At 38.0% G+C, this 21,505-nt stretch overlaps 1 protein-coding gene and 2 non-coding genes across 3 annotated transcripts; all 3 read left to right on the forward strand.

The window, feature by feature from the left end:
• The first annotated feature begins 11,207 nt into the window (after nucleotides 1–11,207).
• On the forward strand, nucleotides 11,208–21,379 carry CCT6A (chaperonin containing TCP1 subunit 6A). Its single transcript, XM_024571559.3, has 14 exons — nucleotides 11,208–11,478; nucleotides 11,894–11,957; nucleotides 13,521–13,655; nucleotides 14,517–14,690; nucleotides 15,182–15,285; nucleotides 15,960–16,070; nucleotides 16,342–16,501; nucleotides 16,595–16,677; nucleotides 17,996–18,092; nucleotides 18,383–18,530; nucleotides 18,947–19,080; nucleotides 19,475–19,577; nucleotides 20,639–20,711; nucleotides 20,976–21,379. Exons 1-14 carry the CDS (start codon nucleotides 11,342–11,344, stop codon nucleotides 21,046–21,048), a joined length of 1,596 nt encoding a protein of 531 aa, XP_024427327.1. The 5' UTR covers nucleotides 11,208–11,341; the 3' UTR covers nucleotides 21,049–21,379.
• LOC112315093 (small nucleolar RNA SNORA22) lies at nucleotides 14,260–14,393 on the forward strand. Its single transcript, XR_002975857.2, has one exon. It is a non-coding gene; the product is annotated as a small nucleolar RNA SNORA22 (small nucleolar RNA).
• LOC112315091 (small nucleolar RNA SNORA15) lies at nucleotides 18,577–18,717 on the forward strand. Its single transcript, XR_002975856.2, has one exon. It is a non-coding gene; the product is annotated as a small nucleolar RNA SNORA15 (small nucleolar RNA).
• Nucleotides 21,380–21,505: the final 126 nt, after the last annotated feature.

Below are 21,505 nucleotides of genomic sequence, written 5' to 3' on the forward strand. Positions count from 1 at the left end.
TTTTATGTTGATACTACAATAAGTAAAACTGCCCCCCAACATTTACCTTTGAGTACAGCTGTCTGGAACTGGGCACTGAAGTCCCACCCTAAACACACCTCGAAACCTCAGATGCTGACAGTCAGCTCTGTATGCTGTCCCCAGGATGGTCACTCAGGCAGAGGGCATGCAATTGGAGAGCAAAACGCTTGGTTGCATGTTTATTCCCTGCCCTTTGCTACAGAACCCTTCAAAAACCACAGTTCTATTCAGATGTGCCTTTAAGTAGCATATTCTCTGATTTCACTAGTAAGAAAATGGTTGCAGGTTTGGGGCACACCCGGTTTGATTTCTCCCAGATATACCAGAAGTGGTTCTGAGGAAAGATGCAGAGGAGGACTTCTGATGTTTCAAAATATGAGGTAAATGATTATATAATTACTGGGGGGCGGGCAAAATAAGGGGGGTTAAAATAACAATCTAGTCAAGAACCTGTTTATGTTTTGTGGTAATTTAGAAACAAGTCTAATAAAGCAAACAAGAAGTTAAACACCACATATTTGTATATAAATATAAATGGTAACTGAGAATTTATTTAAAGGGGAAAAGAAACCCAAGTACAATAAATGTGAAAGAGTAGTGGAGTTCATTTCTTCAATTATTTATATTTCATAGATGCTTAATATTAAATAGGTTTCAAATAAATAATTACAATGAATAAAATAATTCAACTTCTCATAAGCCCTACCTCACATTCACACCTGTATTAACATTCGTGTACAGGAGATGGCAGTGTTGTAGGCACTCTTTAGCTAGAGTAGATAGTACATCAGTGACCCAGAGACATGGACAACAGGGTGGGGAACGACTGTGGGAGGGGAGTGGGCTGGGCGGAGGGGGGCAAAGAGGGGGAAATTGGGACAACTGTAATAGAATAACAATAAAATATTTTTAAAAATAAAATACAGCCCTGGCTGGTGTGGCTCAGTGGATTGAGCACCAGAATGCTAACCAAAGGGTCACTGGTTCAATTCCCAGTCAGGGCACATGCCTGGGTTGCAGGCCAGGTCCCCAGTAGGGGGCGCATGAGGGGCAACCACACATTGATGTTTCCCTCTCCTTCTCCTTCCCTTCCCCTCTCTCTAAAAATAAATAAATAAAATCTTTAAAAAATAAAATAAAATAAAAATTTAAAAGACATATTTCTAAAGTAAAAAAAAAAAAAGGTCTGGAAGAAGCTAATGGGTGGTCCTAGGTACATGTAACAATGAGGGAGTAATCGTGCCAGACAAGGGATAAAATATAAACAAATCATAATGTCCTTCATTTGTTGTTCTTCTGGAATAATGTTAAGTAGCAAATACGAACCAAATACAATACAGTATAATTAAGTCATAATAAAAACATTAAAATCTTTTGCAAAGCTTTAATCATAATTGGTCATTAAAAAGTAATGCAGGTAATACAACCGTTCCTAAAAGGTTTTCCATAAATCATATTTTTATAAGCTAACAAGTTTTCTAATGATTAACTATGTTAGAATCAAGTACTGTTTTTCTTTAAAAAGTAATTCAGTGCTAATAAAATAGCCTTCTAAAATATAGTAGTTAATTGCCCTGGCTGGTGTGGCTCAGTGGATTGAGTGCCAACCTGGGAACCAAAAAGTTGCCAGTTTTATTTCTGGTCTGGGCACATGCCTGGGTCCCTGGTTGTGGGCCAGGTCCCTGGTTGAAGGCATGTGAGAGGCAAGCAATTGATGTTTCTTTCACACATCAATGTTTCTCTCCCTCAAAAATAATAAAATCTTTTTTAAAAAACCACACATTTACAACAATTACTTTAGAAAACACACTTAACACTGGACATGGATGTTTTCTATAACACAGCAATTTCACCATAGAAATGCATCCAAAAGAAAGTCGTACATGAGTACCAGGAATCACGTATAGAATGTTCACATATAGAAATGATCATTGACCGAAAGCTTAAAAAAGAGTATCTCCCTGACTGGTGGGCCCAGTTTGGTTGGGCATTGTCCCACAAATCGAAAGGTTGCCAGTTTGATTCCCCGTCAGGACACATGCCTGGGTTGCATGTTCCATCCCCATCAGGGCACGAAGGAGAGGCAACTGACCCATGTTTCTCTCTGGCATCCATGTTTCTCTCCCTCTTGTTCTCCCCCCTTCCTCTCTCTCTAAAAACAAATAAATAAAATATTTTTTAAAGATAATTTAATTTAATATCATAAGTGATAAGTCTCAACATAAAATTGAGGGTGATAGTGAGCCTCTGGGGACAGGAAAGGAAATGAGACTGGGACGAGGTTATGTAAAGAGCTTTCTCATGGTGTTGATGACGTTCCTTTGTTTGAGGGCAGTAGGTATTGAGATTTCTTTTTGTATCTGTGTGTAGTGTATAGAATATGTTCTAACACATGTAATAGTTTACATGTATACATGAATAGTTACATTCAATACCAATACAATAAAATGTCAAATATTTTAGAAGACTATAGTTAAAGAGAAAATGCAATTTAATATAAACAATTCTTGTTGCTTTAAATATTAATGAGGTGACTGAAGAAGGCACAGCAGTCACATTGCAGTCATGAAGAAAAATCAAAAGTGCTACCAACCCAACTATGAAATGATTGCACCATTGATCCCAACACCAGCAGCCACCCACCTCTAGATTTCTAATTTTCAAAAAAGATTTTATTTACTTTTAGAGAGAGGGTAAGGGAGAGAGAAAGAGAGGGAGAGAAACATCAATGTGTGAGAGATACATCAATCAGTTGCCTCTCGCATGCCCCCAAATGGGGAGCCTGGGCGGCAACCCAGGCACCTGCCCTGACTGGGAATTGAACTGGCAAACTTTCGGTTCACAGGCCGGCCCTCAGTCCACTAAGCTACACCAGCCAGGACATGTCACCAATTTTTTAATCATGTTCCTTCCAAGTACCTGACCATCCAGCCAAATCATTGGCCACAGCCCATGAATTGGTATATGATCACTTATCAGGCCATTTCTCCTTCCAAGCAGATAAATACCCTGATGCAACGCTTGACATTGTGTCCACTGGGAGGATTTCCTTTTACCATTGTCCTTCAGAGATGTCCCAGAAAGGGGCTGTAAAATAGCAGCTGTCCATTTTTTGGTGGTGCCTGCATAACCCTCTGTAAATCAGGCCTAAGTTTTCTCTTCCTCTGTCAACTGATCACAGCAAACTTTCTATGAGGCCACAGGTGCAGGCGGGGAGGAAGGAGGTAGGATAGCAGGAGTTGGCATCACAGATATTTGGGCCAATCCTCCATGTAATTTACTTGTGCCTCCATGACCTTCTGGGAGTTAGTCTACTTACAGTTCTAGAAGCAAAGAGGAGTGGAAGGCATGGGTCCTGAAGAGAATCAGTGTCTTGCAGGGGAACTGCCTCAAGGAGGCCATTACCGTTTCATAGGGCAATGCAGGGTAAATCTCCTCGAACAGGGATAAAAAGGCTACTTCTGGCAAAGAAGCTTCAACAGGATTTAGGAACTCAATGTCCTTAACTTCATCAGGGTGTTCTCACATGTTCCATTCCAAATTTCAGGATCCCATTTCTTCCTCATCAATGCCCTCACTTTTCAATTTGCATTGCAATTTAGCCACTCACAGGATGGGATTCTGGGTTTGGTTTTCAGCAATCTGAGCTCTGCAGCTACAGTAGTTAAAAGTCTCTTTTGGGATAGATAAACTCAGAAGCTTTCAGGTCATTTATACAGTGCTTGAACTGGGAATTTGAATCCATTCTTTTCTTTCCCCCACTTTGTCCAGTGACATTAGGAGCAACTAACCAGTCTCATTATATTCATTAATTTGTCAAAAATGTTCAACAATATCCTGTACACCCAGATCCTTGCCTCTTTTAAGTGTTTAATTAGAAGTATCCAATGGTGATATTTTGCACATTTCTGTTTTTGTATCATCACTACTACTCTCTTTGCTACTGGAAACAGAATCATTAGGGTCTTTAAATCTAATCATATTAGAGAGCCAATTACAGAAACCCCAGAACCAATTCAGAAAATCCATCCTTAAAATTCTGCTCCTTTAAAACCACTTTAGTATCAAAATCCTTATTTGTCAGCATTCTCCAAAGACACAGAACCAACAGGATGTGTATAAATCTATATATCTAGATATAGTATCAATCTAGATACATCTAGATAAACAGCCTCATAGGGTGTCTACTGTTAAAGTGAGGGCATTATCGAGAGAGAGAGAGAGAGAGAGAGACAGAGAGAGACAGAGAGACAGAGAGAGAGAGAGAGAGAGAGAGAGACAGACAGACAGAGAGAGAGATTTTAAGGAATTGGCCCATGTGATTGTGGAGACTTGCTGAGTCCAAAACCTGCAGGGTAGGCTGGCGGGCCAGAGACTCAGGGAAGAGTTGCAGTTCGAGTCCAAAGGCTGTCTTCTAGCAGAACCCCTTTTTGCTCAGGAGAGGTCAGTGTTCACTCTATGAAGTCTTAAAATAATTGGATGAAGCCCATCCATTTTATATAGGACAATCTTCTTTACTCAAAGACCACCTATTTAAATGTTAATCTCACAAAACAACAACAACAGCAACAACAAAAAACACCTTCACAGGCATGTCCAGAATAACATTTGACCAAACACCTGGGCACCATGACCCAGCCAAGCTGACACATAAAATTAACAATCACACATGGTTATGTCCGAGTTGTGAAATTATGAATTTATTTAAAATTAGGTTTTTGCTTTTTAAATTATGATTATGCATTATTTTTATAATACAAAAATCAAGTGTACATTTTAAAATAAAATTTGCTTCAGAAGTCTTCCCTAGTAGTGTGGCACTGAGAATATACCATGATAGCTCTTTAGTACTTTTTACATGTTGTTGTATATTTGTCTCTTTTAAGGGCCTTCTCTTTTCATTTGTATATTCTCCCCAAGCACAGGACTCTACCACAAGATAGACACTCAGTGGGCCAACAACAGAAAAAACATTACCCAAAATCAATACTATCACTCCACCTCCCCGTTCCAAACCTTCCCCATTTCTGGCAATTCTTTTCATCTTCAGATTCCTAGACTAGAAATGGTGACCATGTAGCACATTTCAAAATTCTGTCAATTTTATGTCTGAAATACTCCTAGCCCCTGGCATTTTGCTACCTCCACTTCTACTGCTTTAATTTAAATATTCCACCTATTAAAATATGTGTTTTACTAAAAAAAGTTATACATGCTTAAAGTATTTTTAAAAGTAATCTAAGACTGAAAAAAACCCACATTTTTTAAAACTAGATAATTCTATCATTCATTTGGATAGAAAAACAAACATAAAATAGCCAGAAATTTCTGATAAGATTGATGAAAAAGATCTAACCCTACCAAATTATCAAACTCATTGTAAAAGTACAATAAATAAAACAGTATGGTGTTGTTTTTATTTACTGCATAACTTGAATAGACACAGCTATGGAACAGAATATAGTCCAAAGTAGATCCAGATACATCTGGCAATGTTGCATATGCTAATAATTATGTTACACACTAATGGTAGATAATATGAATTATTCTGGAAAAAAATAAAATTGGGTTCTGTGCAAACAATAACCGATTCTCTCATCCTCAGACACCAACTCTCTCCATCATCAACTGTGTGTCCAACAACTCAGTGACACCCCCTGGGGTTAGTGCAAACTGTACAGTCAAGGGCTCGGTCCCACACACACCGGTTGTAAGTCCCAGGCCCTCAGGCTCCCCACACTTCTGTCCGACTTGCCTGAAAACTTGAGGGTTCCCACCGCTATCTCCTTAGGTTTGAAGAATTTGGAGACTGACTCAGGAAATCACTTTATTCAGGCTTAGTTGTTTATCATAAAATATACAATTCAGGAACAGCCAAATACAAAAGATACACAGGCCAAGGTACTGGAAGAGTAATGAAGAGCTTCCATGCCCTCTGGATATGCCACTCTATCAGGACATCAATGTGTTCACTCACCCTGGTTGTTCAAGCACTAGTATAACCCATCTCCAGCCCCTGCCACTCCTCAGAGATTGGTGGGGGGCTGAGAGTTTCCACCCACTAATCAGTGTTTGGTCTTTCTAGTGACCAGCCTTCATCCTGAGGGTATCTAGGGTTCCTACTTTGACTCACTTCTTTAGCACAGACTCAAGTGTATTCCAAAGGTGATTGTTATGGATAACAAAAGACACTCCTATCACTCAGAAAACCAATGATTTTAGGAGTTCTGTGCCAGAAACCAGGGGCAAAGACCAAACACATATTTTTATTATACTACAGATACTTCTTGTTCCTTACCAAAATAAATTCCAAATGAATCAAAGATTAAAATAAAAAACAAAATCTTTAAAATACAGAAGAAAACATAGGGGAATTTTTAAAGTACTTTTTAAGTGTGTAAGGCCTGTTTTACATAAAATCTAAATATTCAACATTTGCATCATGGAGGTGCTGGAAGAACAGAGAGAGCAAGAAATTGAAAACCTGTTTGAAAAAATAATGTCAACCTCTTTAACCTGGTGAAAGAAATAAACATACAAGTCCAGGAAACACAGACTCCCAAACAAGATGGACCCAAGGAGGCCCACACCAAGACACATCATAATTAAAATGTCAAAGGTTAAAGACAAAGAGAGAATCTTAAGAGCAGCCGGTGAAAAGCAGTTAGTTGCCTACAAGGGAGGTCCCATAAGACTGTCGGTTGATTTTTCAACAGAAACCATGCAGGCCAGGAGGGATTGGCAGGAAAAATTCAAAGTGATGAAAAGAAAGGATCTACATTCAACAAGATTACTCTACCCAGCAAAGTTTTCATTTAGATTTGAAAGACAGATAGCTTCCTAGACAAGAAAAAGCTAAAGGAGTTCCTCACCACCAAACCAGTATTACAAGAAACATTAAAGGTTCTTTTTTAAGAAGCAAAAAAAGATTAAAAATATGAATAATAAACAGCCATAAAAGAGAATGAAATTCTACCATTTGCAAGATGGATGGACCTAGATGGTATTATGCTAAGTGAAATAAGTCAGTCAGAGGAAGGCAGACACCATATGATCTCAGTTATATGTGGAATCTAAAGAACAATATAAATGAACAAACAAAACAAACAGACTCATAGATGTGAGGAACAGACTGATGATTGGCAGATGCAAGGGTGGTTGGGGGCCTGGGTGAAAAAGCTAAAGGGATTGAGAAGTACAGATTGGTAGTTACAAAACAGTCATGGGGATGTAAAGTACAGCATAGGGAAAATAGTCAATAATAGTGTAATAACTACATCAGGAGGAACACTTTGTAAGAGTATATAATTGTCTAACCACTATGCTGTACACCTGATACTAATACAAAATAATACTGAATGTAAACCATAAGTGAAAAAAATTTTTTTAATGTATAAAGGTGTATTACCACTAGGTTTGTGGTAAATATTGCTACACAACAAGAAATGACTGATATGTAATCCTTATGAAATTAGGTTCTTTGTCTTTTAGTTTACTAGTTTAGAAGAAACTTTGAGATTAGAGAGGGATGCTAGTTAATAATAAAATTTCAGTAACATGAAAGTTAAAAAAAAAGACATTTAGATTTCAGTCTAAGGTCTTGGGGACAACTAAGAGACTATAAGCAGAGTTGTGACTTTTAGATTTACTTTTGATAGATTGCTCCAGTAACATCACGGGAAATAAAGGTAGAGCAACAATTAATTAGGGCACTATGGTAGTTATCCAAGAAAGAAGTGATCACAGCCTAAACCTGAGTGGTGGAAATGGGGGCAGAAAAATGTGGATGGAGTGGAGAGAGGTGATAATGAAAAAGTAAACATGAAAACATTCAGGGAGTAGTATGTGGATACGCAGACCTAAGCAAAGGAAGTAGTCAAGGGTAAAACCTGGGATTTGGGCTCTGCCCTAATACAACAGTGTGACCTTGAGTTGGTCATTAAACCCCTGTGTTGATGTAATCATCTGTGAAACTAGTTTAGTACATGACCTTTCCGCTTCAAAGGATCCATATTAGGATCGAATGAGACACTGCATGTGAAGGTGCTATGAAAATAAAAATTAATTACATCGTATGAATGCAGTAGTGACAATTCCATGTCTGGCACAATATAACACATTACACATGTAACCTCTTTTAATTTTCTCTTAGATGTCACTACCTCTACTTTAAAGTTAGAAAATTGAGTAAAAAAAATTAAGTAACTTAGCCCTGGCCAGGTAGCTCAGTTAGTCAGAGATTCATCCGATATGCCAAGGTTGTGGGTTGGATCCCTGGTCAGGGCACATATAAGAATCAACCAATGCATACATAAATAAGTGGAACAACAAATCAATCTCTCTCTCTCTCTCTCTCTCTCTCTCTCTCTAAAAGTCAATAAATGAATTTTTTTTTAAGTTAAGTAACTTGTCCAAGGTCACATAGTGGTAAACATTGCAAAATTCGAATTCGAATTCAAATTGTTTGACTCTAATACACCACTCTCCCTCATTAGGTTTCTTTCCTTAAAATGTTCTCCTTTGCTGACATCCCTCCTGAATCAAAGAGCTAAACAAGTGCTGCCACCTCAATTTCTTCAATCATGAACTAAAATGGATCTGTTCCCAATATGTGACATTTTGTTTGAAACTCTTCAAAAGTCATTCTAAAGTTCTCCCATTCTATACATACATTAGCATACAGATAACACTCCCTTGCTACTCTATTTTGTATCATATAATGAAAACTAATTTGCTTGAAAGTGTGATAACCAAGACTAGTAAAATGATATATGCAAATAGATTGCCTCTAGAGTAATCATGAGGATCCTTCTCTTTAGCTGACTTTGTCTAATGCCTGATATGTTAGTGGAGATGCCTAACTTAAAACTCTGATATTTAGTCATTGTGGATTTTTGCATGCATTTTGATTTTTTAAAAATATTGCATTAAAATATTATTGATATTCATTACTGAGTTTTTAGTGCCCCTTAAATTTTGCACCTCAGGAGAGCAAAAGTCCATATCCCCGTCCCTACCTGTAAGCAGATGCCTAAAATTCTACAGACTTCATCTGTTATGTCTCCCCATGCGTCTCTAACAGTAGTTAAATAAATCTGCACGCATAGCAAGTAACATCAGGAGTCTCCTTCTATTGTTTTATGCCATTACTCAAACTTACATAGATGCTTTTGTGATTCTCAAATATATAAAACCGCATAAAAGCATTATATACCAGGATATTCGCTGCAGCCTTAATAGCAGATTGGGAACAAGCTACACATCAACCAGTAGATGCTTAATTATGTCATTCTTACAAAAAATATCATTCTGCTGTTAATAAGAGTGAGGAATTCACCCTGGCTGGTGTGGCTCAGTGGATTGAGCGCCTGCCCGCGAACCGAAGGGTCACTGGTTCCATTCCCAGTCAGGGCACATGCCTGGGTTGCAGGCCAGGTCCCTAGGGGGGTGGTGCTCAAGAGGCAACCACATATTGATGTTTCTCTCCCTCTCTTTCTCCCTCCCTTCCCCTCTCTAAAAATAAATAAATAAAATCTCTTAAAAAAAAACCTAAAAAAAAAGAATGAGGAATTCTGTTTGAATTGTTATGGTACCTCAATTTCTTGGAGACCCTGAACTCCAAGATACTTTATATGATACACCCAACAATGTGTATTAACAAATTGGCATTTTGTGTGGAGAAAAATACTTTTTTTTATACCTATATATTTATTTATAAATTCAGAAAGCATCGGGGAGAATTCAGAGCATCTAAAGGCAGTTGTGCTTGTCTGGAGGAAGTTACACTGGGGAAGAAAAACTTAACTTTTTATTATGTACCCTTTGGCACCTTTTGAATTCTGAACAATTTTCATTCTTAACTATAAAAATAAAATACAAAACATTACTTGGGAGGAGACTGGAAACTAGAAAACAACTGTGGACCTCTTTCAGGATTTTTCTGTCTTAAAAAAAAAAGAGTTCCCTCAAAAGCTGGACACCATTTTGCAGCCAAGTTTTCAAACCTGCCTTGAGAGCCTAAGGTCTCAGCAGTGCGTTCTGAGTCTGAAGATTGAATTGCCATCGCACCAATCCTGTAGTTTTCTAATGGCAAGTAACACTCTGTACCTTGCATTACATCACTTCATTTTCCCTAGGCCTAAGACTCACAGGATACTGGGCAAGGGTTCTGTCGAAGTAAGAAATGTCCAAACCTAACTCACTTCTAGGAGTTTATTTGAGCCAAACTGACAACACAACACCAGGAAGCAAAATCTCAATGGATTGAGAAAGGCTCCAGAGAATGGCAGTTTTGCAGCTTATTTCATACACTATAATCTAAAAATGATAGTAGGGAGGGTTACATGAAATATGTCAGGGTAGACTAATGAGGCAGGAAAAAGTATGGTGGGGAAATCTCTAGGATTGCATAAAAGGCAAAATGGAGAAATATATTTTTTACATTGGTGTATACAGGATAGTTAACAATTAACATTAGCACATAGAGATGGTATTCAGGGGAACAATGTAATGAGCGGATCTGTAGTGCCTGTGGTTGTGTCTTCCAGAGGCAGGAAAAGCTGTTTTCCTAGATGCATAAGATCAATGGCCAGAGTTCACTGAAAGTTTAAGGTAACGATTTACCTTTGCTAAGGAAACTATAGGCCTGGGATGTGACTACTGCTATGACCTGCCCAGTTAGGAATTCGTGATCAGACCATCCTAAGTGCTTGCTTTTGGTTACTGAGCTTGTCAGGCCTGCCATGTGACAACCCCCTCCCCATCCCCAAGCTTGTGAGGTCTACTGCATAGCCCCTTTTTCATTCACAGCCCTTATCAGATTCATTACAGTATCCCCACGGGACCTAGAACACTGTCACAGTACATAGTCCAGAAAATGCTGGTAACAGGCGTAAATAGGGATTGGGGAAGGAGGAAACCCACCCTACACCCTCATGTCAGAGACCTCCGAGAAGAATCGCCCGCTCCCCAGAAAAGTGCAGGGACGCGGGCCCACAGGCCGGCGTCGCCTACGGATCAAGTCGGCCAAGGTCTTACAGCCCGGGAGGTAACTTTAGCCCTGCCAGGTCTTACAGCCCGGGAAACACACACCTCCCGTGCGCAATGGCGCCGTAGCCCCAGAGCGAGGGGAGGGGCCTCAGGACTATGACCCAATGAGGGGCGCCGGCGGACACGCGGCCAATCGTGGCGGCGCGTCGGCACGCTGGAGGCGGGCAGGATACGCCGGACTTTTCCAGAATACCCGGATAGCGCCTCCCGGCCACGCTGAGCCGGCTTTGGGTATTCTTCGCTGTGGGTCTCTTCTTCTGTTGGCTCAGCTATGGCGGCCGTGAAGACCCTGAACCCCAAAGCTGAGGTGGCCCGGGCTCAGGCAGCGTTGGCGGTCAACATTAGTGCGGCCCGGGGACTGCAGGACGTGCTGAGGACCAACTTGGGGCCTAAGGGCACCATGAAGATGTAAGGCGGGGCTGGAGGGCAGGGCCGGGCGGGCACCACGCACCTCGAGCGGCCACGGGCCTGATTTCGGGAGTCGTGGTCTCAAGCCCGCCGCCGCGTCTCTTCTTCCCATGTTCTACCCTGTCGGGCATGTTTCCTGGCCCGGCCATTTCCTTTCGTAATCGGTGCAGTCCCCGCGGAGAACAAAGCTGCCCGCGTGCGCGGCGCTCCCTCGTGCTCTGGGGCTTCAGCGACCCTGGGGACTCGGCAGACTGTCCGAAGGGAGGGGGGCGGACACTGCATTCCTATTACCGGGAGGAGTGAACCAACCCCGTGGCCCTAACTCCTTAGGATCTGGGTAAAGCTCGCTTTTTATGGGAATCAATTCGGTCTCCGTTGAAAAAGTCACACTAAGTCGTTTCTGCCCATTGACCAGGCTTGTTTCTGGTGCTGGAGACATCAAGCTTACTAAAGATGGCAATGTGCTGCTTCATGAAATGGTGAGAGACTGCTCTTCTCGGTCAAAAACGTCTTGGTTTTCCATAGTACACTCAGTTTGTAGGAAGATCTTGTTTATTTTCAAGGTAGGAGGAAATTATATTCGTTACCTCTCAACGGAGGGAGCACAGAAGAAATTGGTCAGTAATAGTAGTGGTGTAGTAAAGTGAGGATCCCTGGAGTTTGATACTTATTTTTGAATCCCTGCTCCTGACATTGGAGGCCTGAGTTAAAGGACTGTAATTACTAAAATCTAATAAAATCTGAAAAACTAAGTGACACAAGCAGGTAAAGTGAGATAGGTTGCTTACACTTTTTTTAAAAACAGCTGTTTGATTTTTCTTTGTTACATCTCACCTCTCCACCTCCAACTGGAGGGGAGATAAAACTCGTTGCTTAACCACTTTAAAAGTCCCCGTGACCAAGAATATGAGATTATTGAGATCAGTCTCTTTACATATCCTTAAATTTCCCAAACCTAGCAGTTCAAATCCAAGAAAAGGAAATGACTTGCCTGTGTCTTGAGTTCAGAATAAAATTTACGATTTTGATAGTAGGGTACCTTGCCTTCAACATCTAGGTGTTTGTAAATATCTTCAGTAAGGACTAGCTAACCTAGAAGGTGTTGTTTTTGTTTGTTTTTGGTAGGTTAAATGGTGGCCTATGCTACCTGAGAACAATTGGGGTCACAGTTTAAACTTAATGTCAGAAAAACCGAATCTACATGGCTTTTTAAATTTTCATTTGACTTTTTGAAATTGTGAAATGCAGCATAAACACAGAAGAGCACCTTAAACAATTACAGTTTAACAAGAACCTATAAAGAAAACAGTGAAAAGTATACACTTATCATCTGTATAGTGTGAAAAATAACATTAGCAAATTTAGCTAAGGAGATGGTCTGCAAGATGACTGGGCTGGATTCTAAAAAACTGTCAGTGTCCCCAAAGACATCAAAGGTTAGGAACTGTTCTAGGTTAAAGGAGAATAAGGAGACATAAAAACTAAAAGCAGTGCGGGGGCCTTCATTGAATCCTTTGTAATTAAGACTCTGTGGAGACTCGATGAATATTTTGTTCTTCCAAAGCCTTTCCATACAGAGATTTAGCATCCACTGATGGTCTTTGCTAACAGACCTATTTTATTTTATTTTATTTTATTTTTACTTTATTTAGTCAGTGCCAAGTAATACTGGAGGCTGCTGGGCTTTCATTTTAGAAAGCACCTGGATTATTCTCACAAATGTCCTAGATTTGACATAAAGAGACATGCAAGGATTTGAAAATATTTGTTACTGTTACTTGTTAGCTCTGTCCCCTTAAGTAAACATTGAGCCTCAGGTTTTCTTATCAGTAAATTGAAAATAAGCTTGAGAAGTATACGGACTTACATATGACAATGTTTTGGTCAGTATAAACAGATTGCAAAATAACGGTGGGTTTTTAATTCTAGTATGTAGGTGAACACTTGGGCAATTTATGTACATAGCACTTAAGGAGGGTTTTCACACATTTTAAGGAATATTTGGATTGTTTTAAGTTAATTTTTTCTTTTTCAATTTTCAGCAAATTCAGCACCCAACAGCCTCCTTAATAGCCAAAGTAGCAACAGCCCAGGATGACATCACTGGTGATGGTACCACTTCCAATGTCCTAATCATTGGAGAACTACTGAAACAGGCTGATCTCTACATTTCTGAAGTATACATGATTCTTGTGTTTCTGTGATATTGTTTATAAGAAATTATCTGAGTTTTATTTCTACATATTAATGTGTTAATAGTAGCTGAGGCCGTATATAGAATTCGAAGAGCCAGGGGGCTTAAATCTGGGAACCAGAGTCTTTATCTTGGTCTGACACAAGTTTATTGTGATCCTGGACAAGTTAAGGAACCTGCCTTGGCCTGAATGTGTTTTCTTTCTTTCTTTCTTTTTTTTTTAATTAAGTGGCATATATGTGATTTATATCTGTCTATAATGTAGATTAATAATTGAGATCTAAAAATGGGATGTTTGGGACCAGGTGTATTTGTAAGGAAAAAGCCAACCAAAAACTTAACTGTAAATAAAAGTTCCACAACTTTTTTTTAGCCCTGGGTAGCTTAAAACTAAAGCAGACCTCAATGAAGATTAATCTGATGCCAAGAAGATTGGCATCTTGGGAAGACAAAGGAGTAGACTTAGTCAACCTTTCTACTTTTTATTAGTAAATGATGTGAATTTATTTCAGATTACCTGTGGAAAAGATATAATGGTCCTTTTAACTGTAGGTTGTTATGTGAGTTTTTGTCATTATTCCTGAGGTTGGCACAGTGAACACCCAAGTGTGCTTTATAGTTCCCTTGGCTTTGACTCTGTGCTACAGCAATGTCTGTCCTTTTCCTCTGCATTGAAAGGACTAATTATCCTTTTAAATGTATTCATAAAGTCAGCACATTATATTTTACTAAAGATTATGAATGATCCAGAACATATCTTCAAAAATGTACTGTATTGTGAATTGTAGTTGGATCTAATTGAGAGACTCAGTTCGTGGTGGTTTTGTCATTGTCTATATTATAGGGTCTTCATCCCAGAATAATAACAGAAGGATTTGAAGCTGCAAAGGAAAAGGCACTTCAGTTTTTGGAACAAGTCAAAGTCAGCAAAGAGATGGACAGGGAAACCCTCATAGATGTGGCCAGGACATCTCTGCGTACTAAAGTCCATGCTGAACTTGCTGATGTCTTAACAGAGGTATGTGTTGAATTAAAACCCCTGATATTAAAAACTTATAATTTCAATTATAGGGTGCTCTCTAAAGTCTTTACAGTACCATATTGTGAAATAAGTAGGTTTATTTTTGTGGCAACGATTACCCAATGTGTGTACATAAAAAAGTTAAATGAGAAAAACAATCACATAACTGACCAGGTTATAAAGGTATAATCAGAATGTTCATTAAAATGCTTATAAAATGTAGATTACATTATTAAAAAGCTTCCTGTTATCAACATTGTAAATAAAATAGCTAAGAGTGATTTCAGTGGTTCTTTAGGTGATGACAAATTGAGATTTCAGAAATGTAAATGACTTCAGCCCTTTATAACATGTGTTCTGTTAGCTCATAGAAAAAGAATTAGATCAAAAGATTTTAAAGTTGAGAATCTGTCTAAAATTCTCTGTAGGACAAGTAACAATAAGCATCTTGTGTAACTCATTCATTTAATGGTGTACTCTTATTGTAGGCTGTAGTTGACTCCATTTTGGCCATTAAAAAACAAGATGAGCCTATTGACCTCTTCATGGTTGAGATCATGGAGATGAAACATAAATCTGAAACCGATACAAGGTGAGTGGTTGAGTACTATAAAATACTTAGAAAATGTGTTTATGAATTTACAGGTGCTTTATACAACATTATTTAGGCTGATTTTTTTTTGCCTTGAATTAATACATATTGCCTAGGTGAGCAGTTTACTCAGTAATATTTCCTCTTGAAGTTAATGGTATGGTGTATTTATAATCAGAATGATTCAGAAAATTGAGCTGTATCAGTTGTTTGGCATTTAACTGTTGGACACAAAGCTTAATAGGAGACTGCTGGGGAATTTAAAAATATATTTCAAAGATCTAGTTTGAAAACATTTTCAAAAAAAAATTAAAAACACCTTGAAATTTTCTTTGCAAAATTTTCTGTACAAGATAAGTTGTTTTTGTCATGTTCTGGAATATTGCTTTTTCATAATTGACCTACCTAGGTTTCACTCAGAAGTTTTGTTCAAATAATTCAAGGAATAAGGCTGATTGTGTGAAAATTATCCATACGGTCTCAATTCATTGTTTTACTTTTGTTAGCATATGCTATACCCCATCTGACAGTCAACCACATACACTTTTTCTTTTAGTTTAATTTTTAATTATAGTTAACAGACAATATTATATTAGTTCCAGGTATGTAATATAGTGATTAGATGTTTATATACCTTATGAAGTGATTGCCATAATTTTTATGTGTTTTAACAGCTTAATCAGAGGTCTTGTTTTGGACCATGGGGCACGACATCCTGATATGAAAAAGAGAGTAGAAGACGCGTACATCCTCACATGCAATGTGTCATTAGAATATGAAAAAACGTGAGTTTATATCCTCATAAAGGGAATGAGGAATCAGAGGAACTTGGTATTTGGGGCAAGTCACTTCTCTGTGAGACTCAGTTTCTCACTGCATGGACAGTAACGCCTCGATTGGGTTTGGGAGAATTTGTGAAATAAACTGAATGTACCAGGGCAGGATCAGAATTACATGAATAATTGTTAAATCGAGACTAATACCCCAGTTTCTGAGACTGCTGGCTTACCTTCTCAAAAAATAAACATTCTCCCCCTTTGTATTTTTTTTTAATAGAGAAGTGAATTCTGGCTTTTTTTATAAGAGTGCAGAAGAGAGAGAGAAACTAGTAAAAGCTGAAAGAAAATTTATTGAAGACAGAGTTAAGAAAATAATAGAACTAAAAAAGAAAGTCTGTGGTGACACAGATAAAGGATTTGTTGTTATTAATCAAAAGGTGAGAATGAATTTTGCTTTATAAACTAGTCTGTATCCATCTTTTTATTTTTCAGGTGAAATATATTGAGAAACTAATTTTTCTTTGTTACAGGGAATTGACCCATTTTCCTTAGATGCTCTTGCAAAAGAAGGCATAGTAGCTCTGCGGAGAGCTAAAAAGAGAAATATGGAACGGTACGGATAGCAGATATGAATTTGTGCAAGTTAACTGAGCCCCCCCCCAACTTGACTTTGCATTTTCTTTTTCTTTATATTGCGATAAAATATACATAATACAAATTTTATCCTTTTACTCATTTCTTAAAGTGTAAAAAAAAACTCAGTGGCATTAAGTTACATTTACATTGTTGTGCAACCATCACAATTACCGATTTTCAGAACTTTTTCATCATTACAAACTGAAACTCTACTCATTAAACAGTCACTTTCCATTTCTCCTTCCCCAATAAAAAACTATTCTGCTTTCTGTCTATGAATTTGGTACCTCATATAAGGGAGTCATACAATAATTGACCTTTTGGGTCTGGCTTCATTTCACTTAGCATAGTGTATTCAAAGTTCATCTATGTTGTAGGTATCAGAATTTTTATTCCTTTAAATGTAGCTTTTATTTTATTTTATTTTTTTTAGAGGAGGGAAAGGAAGAGAGGGAGAGAAATACCAATGTGTGAGAGATACATTGATTGGTTGCCTATCATACGCCCCAAACAGGGGACCTGCCCCACAACCCAGGCATGTGCCCTGACTGGGAATTGAACTGGTAACCTTCTGGCTTGCAGGTCAGCACTCAGTCCACTGAGCCACACCAGCCAGGGCACATTCTTTTTTGAGGACTAATCTTCTGTTGTATGGATAATATCACATCCATTTTAACCCATTTATCTGTTAGTAGGCATTTATTTGTTTCTACCTTTTGGCTATTATGAATAATGGCCCTATGAACATTGTTTTATTTTTAACTATGACATAGATTGTACATATTTTTCAGTGTCGAGAGAGCGTCCAAGGATTTCAGAAAAAAGTAAGAAAGAGTTCTTGTCCACCTGTAGATTTCATATCAGGAGTATTTGCTGACTTGAGAGTGGTTTAAATGGAGGATTAGGAGAAAAGACCAGTTTTCAGCTGGCTGGTGGTAAATGGAAAGGCTTAAGTTAAAATTAATTCTAGCCTTTCTGGTGTGGCACAGTGGTTGAGTGCTGGCCTGCGAATCAAAGGGGTGGCCTGTTGGATTCCCAGTCTAGGGCACGTGCCTGGGTTGTGGGCCAGGTCCCCAGTAGGGGACGCACAATAGGCAACCACACATTGATGTTTCTCTCCTCCCCTGTCTAAATATAAAATCTTTAAATATAAAAAATTAAAAATATATAAAATGTTCTAAAAAAATAACATTTTAGAATATAATTTTAGTAGCAATTCTGAAAATTGTTTACTAAAAATTAATCTTTAAACATAACTAATAAAAGTCACTTCTTGATATACTTCAATATTTCAGGCTGACTCTTGCTTGTGGTGGGGTAGCTCTAAATTCTTTTGATGACCTAAATCCTGATTGTTTGGGACATGCAGGACTTGTCTATGAGTACACATTGGTAAGTATATTTCCTTTTTAAAGGTAATACTTCCTGGCTTATGAATTCTTCAGTAGTAAAGCTCATTCAAACTCCGGCTCATATTTATGCTTTGTTTACATAGCATTTTGATGGTTTTGTGTGTGTAGCAATGATACTCATTTAGTGGGAAAGTCATGTTTCTTCTACATGTGATTTTTTCTTTTAAAGAAATTTCTTTAATGTGATCGGTTAATATACTGCTATTAGTTATTCTCTGACCATTCTTTGTACAACCATGTCTTGCGTTTTAAAATATTTTCTTTACACAGGGAGAAGAGAAGTTCACCTTTATTGAGAAATGTAACAATCCTCGCTCTGTCACATTATTGATCAAAGGGCCAAATAAGCACACACTCACTCAAATCAAAGATGCAATAAGAGATGGCTTGAGGGCTGTTAAAAATGCTATTGATGATGGTAAGATCTCACTTTACTCAAACTATTCTTTTTGCTGGTCTGAAAGGCATGGCTGAATACTGTGTTCTTTTTGTCAGTAGTTTACACAGCCAGACACCATGCAAAAGAAAAGTCTTCCCTTTTAAAGTGGCTATGATGGTACGCCAAGTGTCTTCATAGCATATCCTTACTAAAAGTGGATACAAATAAATGAGTTCAGAGCTCGTAAGAGCTTCCAGCTTCTAGTTAAATTAAATCATATTTGATGTGTTGCTTGTATTGTTTTCAAATACAATGTTAAAACTGCTGTGGTTATACTGAATTCTAAAGAAATTAGTGGTTTTCATTTACATGTGTTTTATATGTTTTCTTGTAATTCTAGTTTTCTTTGTAGCTTATTTAGCATTTCTGTCTTTCTCCCCCACCCCACCCAACAGGCTGTGTAGTTCCAGGTGCTGGTGCAGTGGAAGTGGCCATGGCAGAAGCCCTGATTAAACATAAGCCCAGTGTCAAGGGCAGGGCCCAGCTTGGAGTTCAAGCATTTGCTGATGCGTTGCTCATTATTCCCAAGGTCTGACTACTTTTAACAGTCAGTTTTCTAAAATACACCAAAATGATTGACTTGATGAACATGAAAGCTTTTTGATAATGTGGGTTTTTTTATAATGTGGATTTTTAATAATTTGATCAGTTTTCTCCCTAACACTGGAACATCCAAATGTATTTGGTTCTTCTGGATAGGAAACTTGAATATCTGAAGTTTCAGGTGGCCATAGATAACTATTTTAAGAGGGTTTTCAGTGTAGGGGATGCACTCGACTATAAGTTTGTTTATTTAGGTTTAACTACGACTGATATCATGATTTTCTGTTGATTACTACTTGGAAATGCTGTTCCATTTACTGTGTTCTTAACTGTCAATTCTTATGTCCTGTATTTTAAATTACTAAATTTTCTTGCTTTAGGTTCTTGCCCAGAATTCTGGTTTTGATCTTCAGGAAACACTAGTTAAAGTTCAAGCAGAACATTCAGCATCAGGTCAACTTGTGGGTGTGGACTTGAACACAGGTAAAATAATTCAGCTATTTGTAGGGGAGAGACCAGATAGTAGAGGTGAAGTAAAGCCAGGAAAAATCAAAAGAACCTTGGGGAGTTGCTTTGCAGTTTTTTATTAGTCCTAGAAGTAAACTCTGGGTTCTAAAATACAGTACAGAAATCGAGTAACTAGATAAAGTAATCAAGGGAATAGACTATATATACTTGAATACTTTCAAAGAGTATGGATTTTTTGATGTTGCTAAGTGGTGGTTCACGTTAATATTGAAAGGTTTCACATTGGGTTTACTCAATTTTTTATCGATGACTTTGATAAGAAAATACATTAGATGATCATATTCACTGATGAAAAAAGGCTGAGGATAGCAAATAATGCTAGCAGAGGGAACCAAGTGTAATGAAATGTTTAAAGCCCTGGTCTTAGGCCAGTATAAGAGCACAAATTATGTAAATACAGAGTGGAACAGATACCTGAGATACATCCAGTTGGTATGTGTAAGACTTAAGTCAACAGCATCATTTACATTTAAGTTAATAAAAAAGATTTCTGGAATGAGGAAAACGATAAGCCCATTTTGGGCATATTATAGTTCAAGTGCTGTAATTTCATATGGACAAATAGGAATGTGTCCAGAAAAACAAGATGTTCAAACATTTGGTGACCAAATAGAGCATTCCTATCACTGAAGTCTTCTATGTAGAGATAGGGCACTCATCAAAAATACTGTGCACAGGAATCATGGTTTGGGGTACAAAATTGGGTTAATTGAAGAAATGTGGGTTCTCATAGTTAATGCTGGAAGAAATAAGAGTTATCAGTGATAAGCAAAGCAGCACAAAATACTCTTTTTAAAAGATGGTATTCTACAGGAACTACTATAAAGGACACATGGACAAAACTAAGGGGGAGGGTGGAGGTGGGGGAGGGAGGTGGGTTCAGCTGGGGTGGGGTGGAGGGATGGGGAGAAAAGGCATACAACTGTAATTGAATAACAATAAAAATTTTAAAAAATGGTATTCTGATCTTATGGCCTACTATATATGATTTTAAGACTACTGGATTCACTTTTCAGGTGAGCCAATGGTAGCAGCAGAAGCAGGCATATGGGATAACTATTGTGTAAAGAAACAGCTTCTTCACTCCTGGTACGTTGGGGAAAGCCCAAACCAAAATAACCTTTAATCAGCATACTCTTTAATTTGATGTGTTCTATTTAATTTCTTTCTCCCTTTCTTCCCCCATAAAAATGTAAAAAATGAAACTGTAGAAATGAAACCTGACTTTTATGTGTGGAAGGGAAAAGGGACATTTAATAGTATATAATTTGCATGGTTTAGTTGGATATTGAGTTTAATTAAGGTTCATATCTGAAATCTGAGCCATCTGATATCCCCCCCCCCCCCTTTCAGCACTGTGATTGCCACCAACATCCTCCTGGTTGATGAGATCATGCGAGCTGGAATGTCTTCTCTAAAAAGTTGAATTGAAGCTTCCCTTGTATCATCTGAATCATGAAGACTCTTCAGAATGATCCTAAGAATACAGCTACGGAATTTTTGTCCTAGCTTCAAATGATTTTCAGAGGATTTTTTTTTTCCCCATGCGAAGAAAGGAGAATACTGGCACCACCTATACAAATTCCAAAGCCTGAAATTACAGTTACAGTATTTTTTAAATTGCACTCAGTGTATACACATAAAGCAGGCCGTTTTTACCCAATGCACAAGATGTTTCATTTTAGCTTCTGTGATATAAAAGTACATGTTAGAAAAGCATATGTTACTACCTTATTAAATATTCCTTGAAAATCAAATTTTAATGGTTTAATAATTTCTTCTAATGTATTTTAATTTGTGCAATAGTTCCCTTAATAGATTAAAGTTTTTATGCTCATAGATAACATGTAAGTAACTTAGGTTTTGAAAGCATTCCTATTAAT

This window comes from Desmodus rotundus, chromosome 1 (genome assembly GCF_022682495.2).
Source record: "Desmodus rotundus isolate HL8 chromosome 1, HLdesRot8A.1, whole genome shotgun sequence".
NCBI lineage: Eukaryota > Metazoa > Chordata > Mammalia > Chiroptera > Phyllostomidae > Desmodus > Desmodus rotundus.

Excerpts from the sequence above, each read along its gene's own strand:
- CCT6A (XM_024571559.3), top strand. The coding sequence starts at position 11,342 with ATGGCGGCCGTGAAGACCCTGAACCCCAAAGCTGAGGTGGCCCGGGCT. Across the intron at positions 15,286-15,959 it reads AAATCTGAAACCGATACAAG|CTTAATCAGAGGTCTTGTTT; the intron begins GTGAGTGGTTGA and ends GTGTTTTAACAG. Across the intron at positions 16,071-16,341 it reads TCATTAGAATATGAAAAAAC|AGAAGTGAATTCTGGCTTTT; the intron begins GTGAGTTTATAT and ends TTTTTTTAATAG.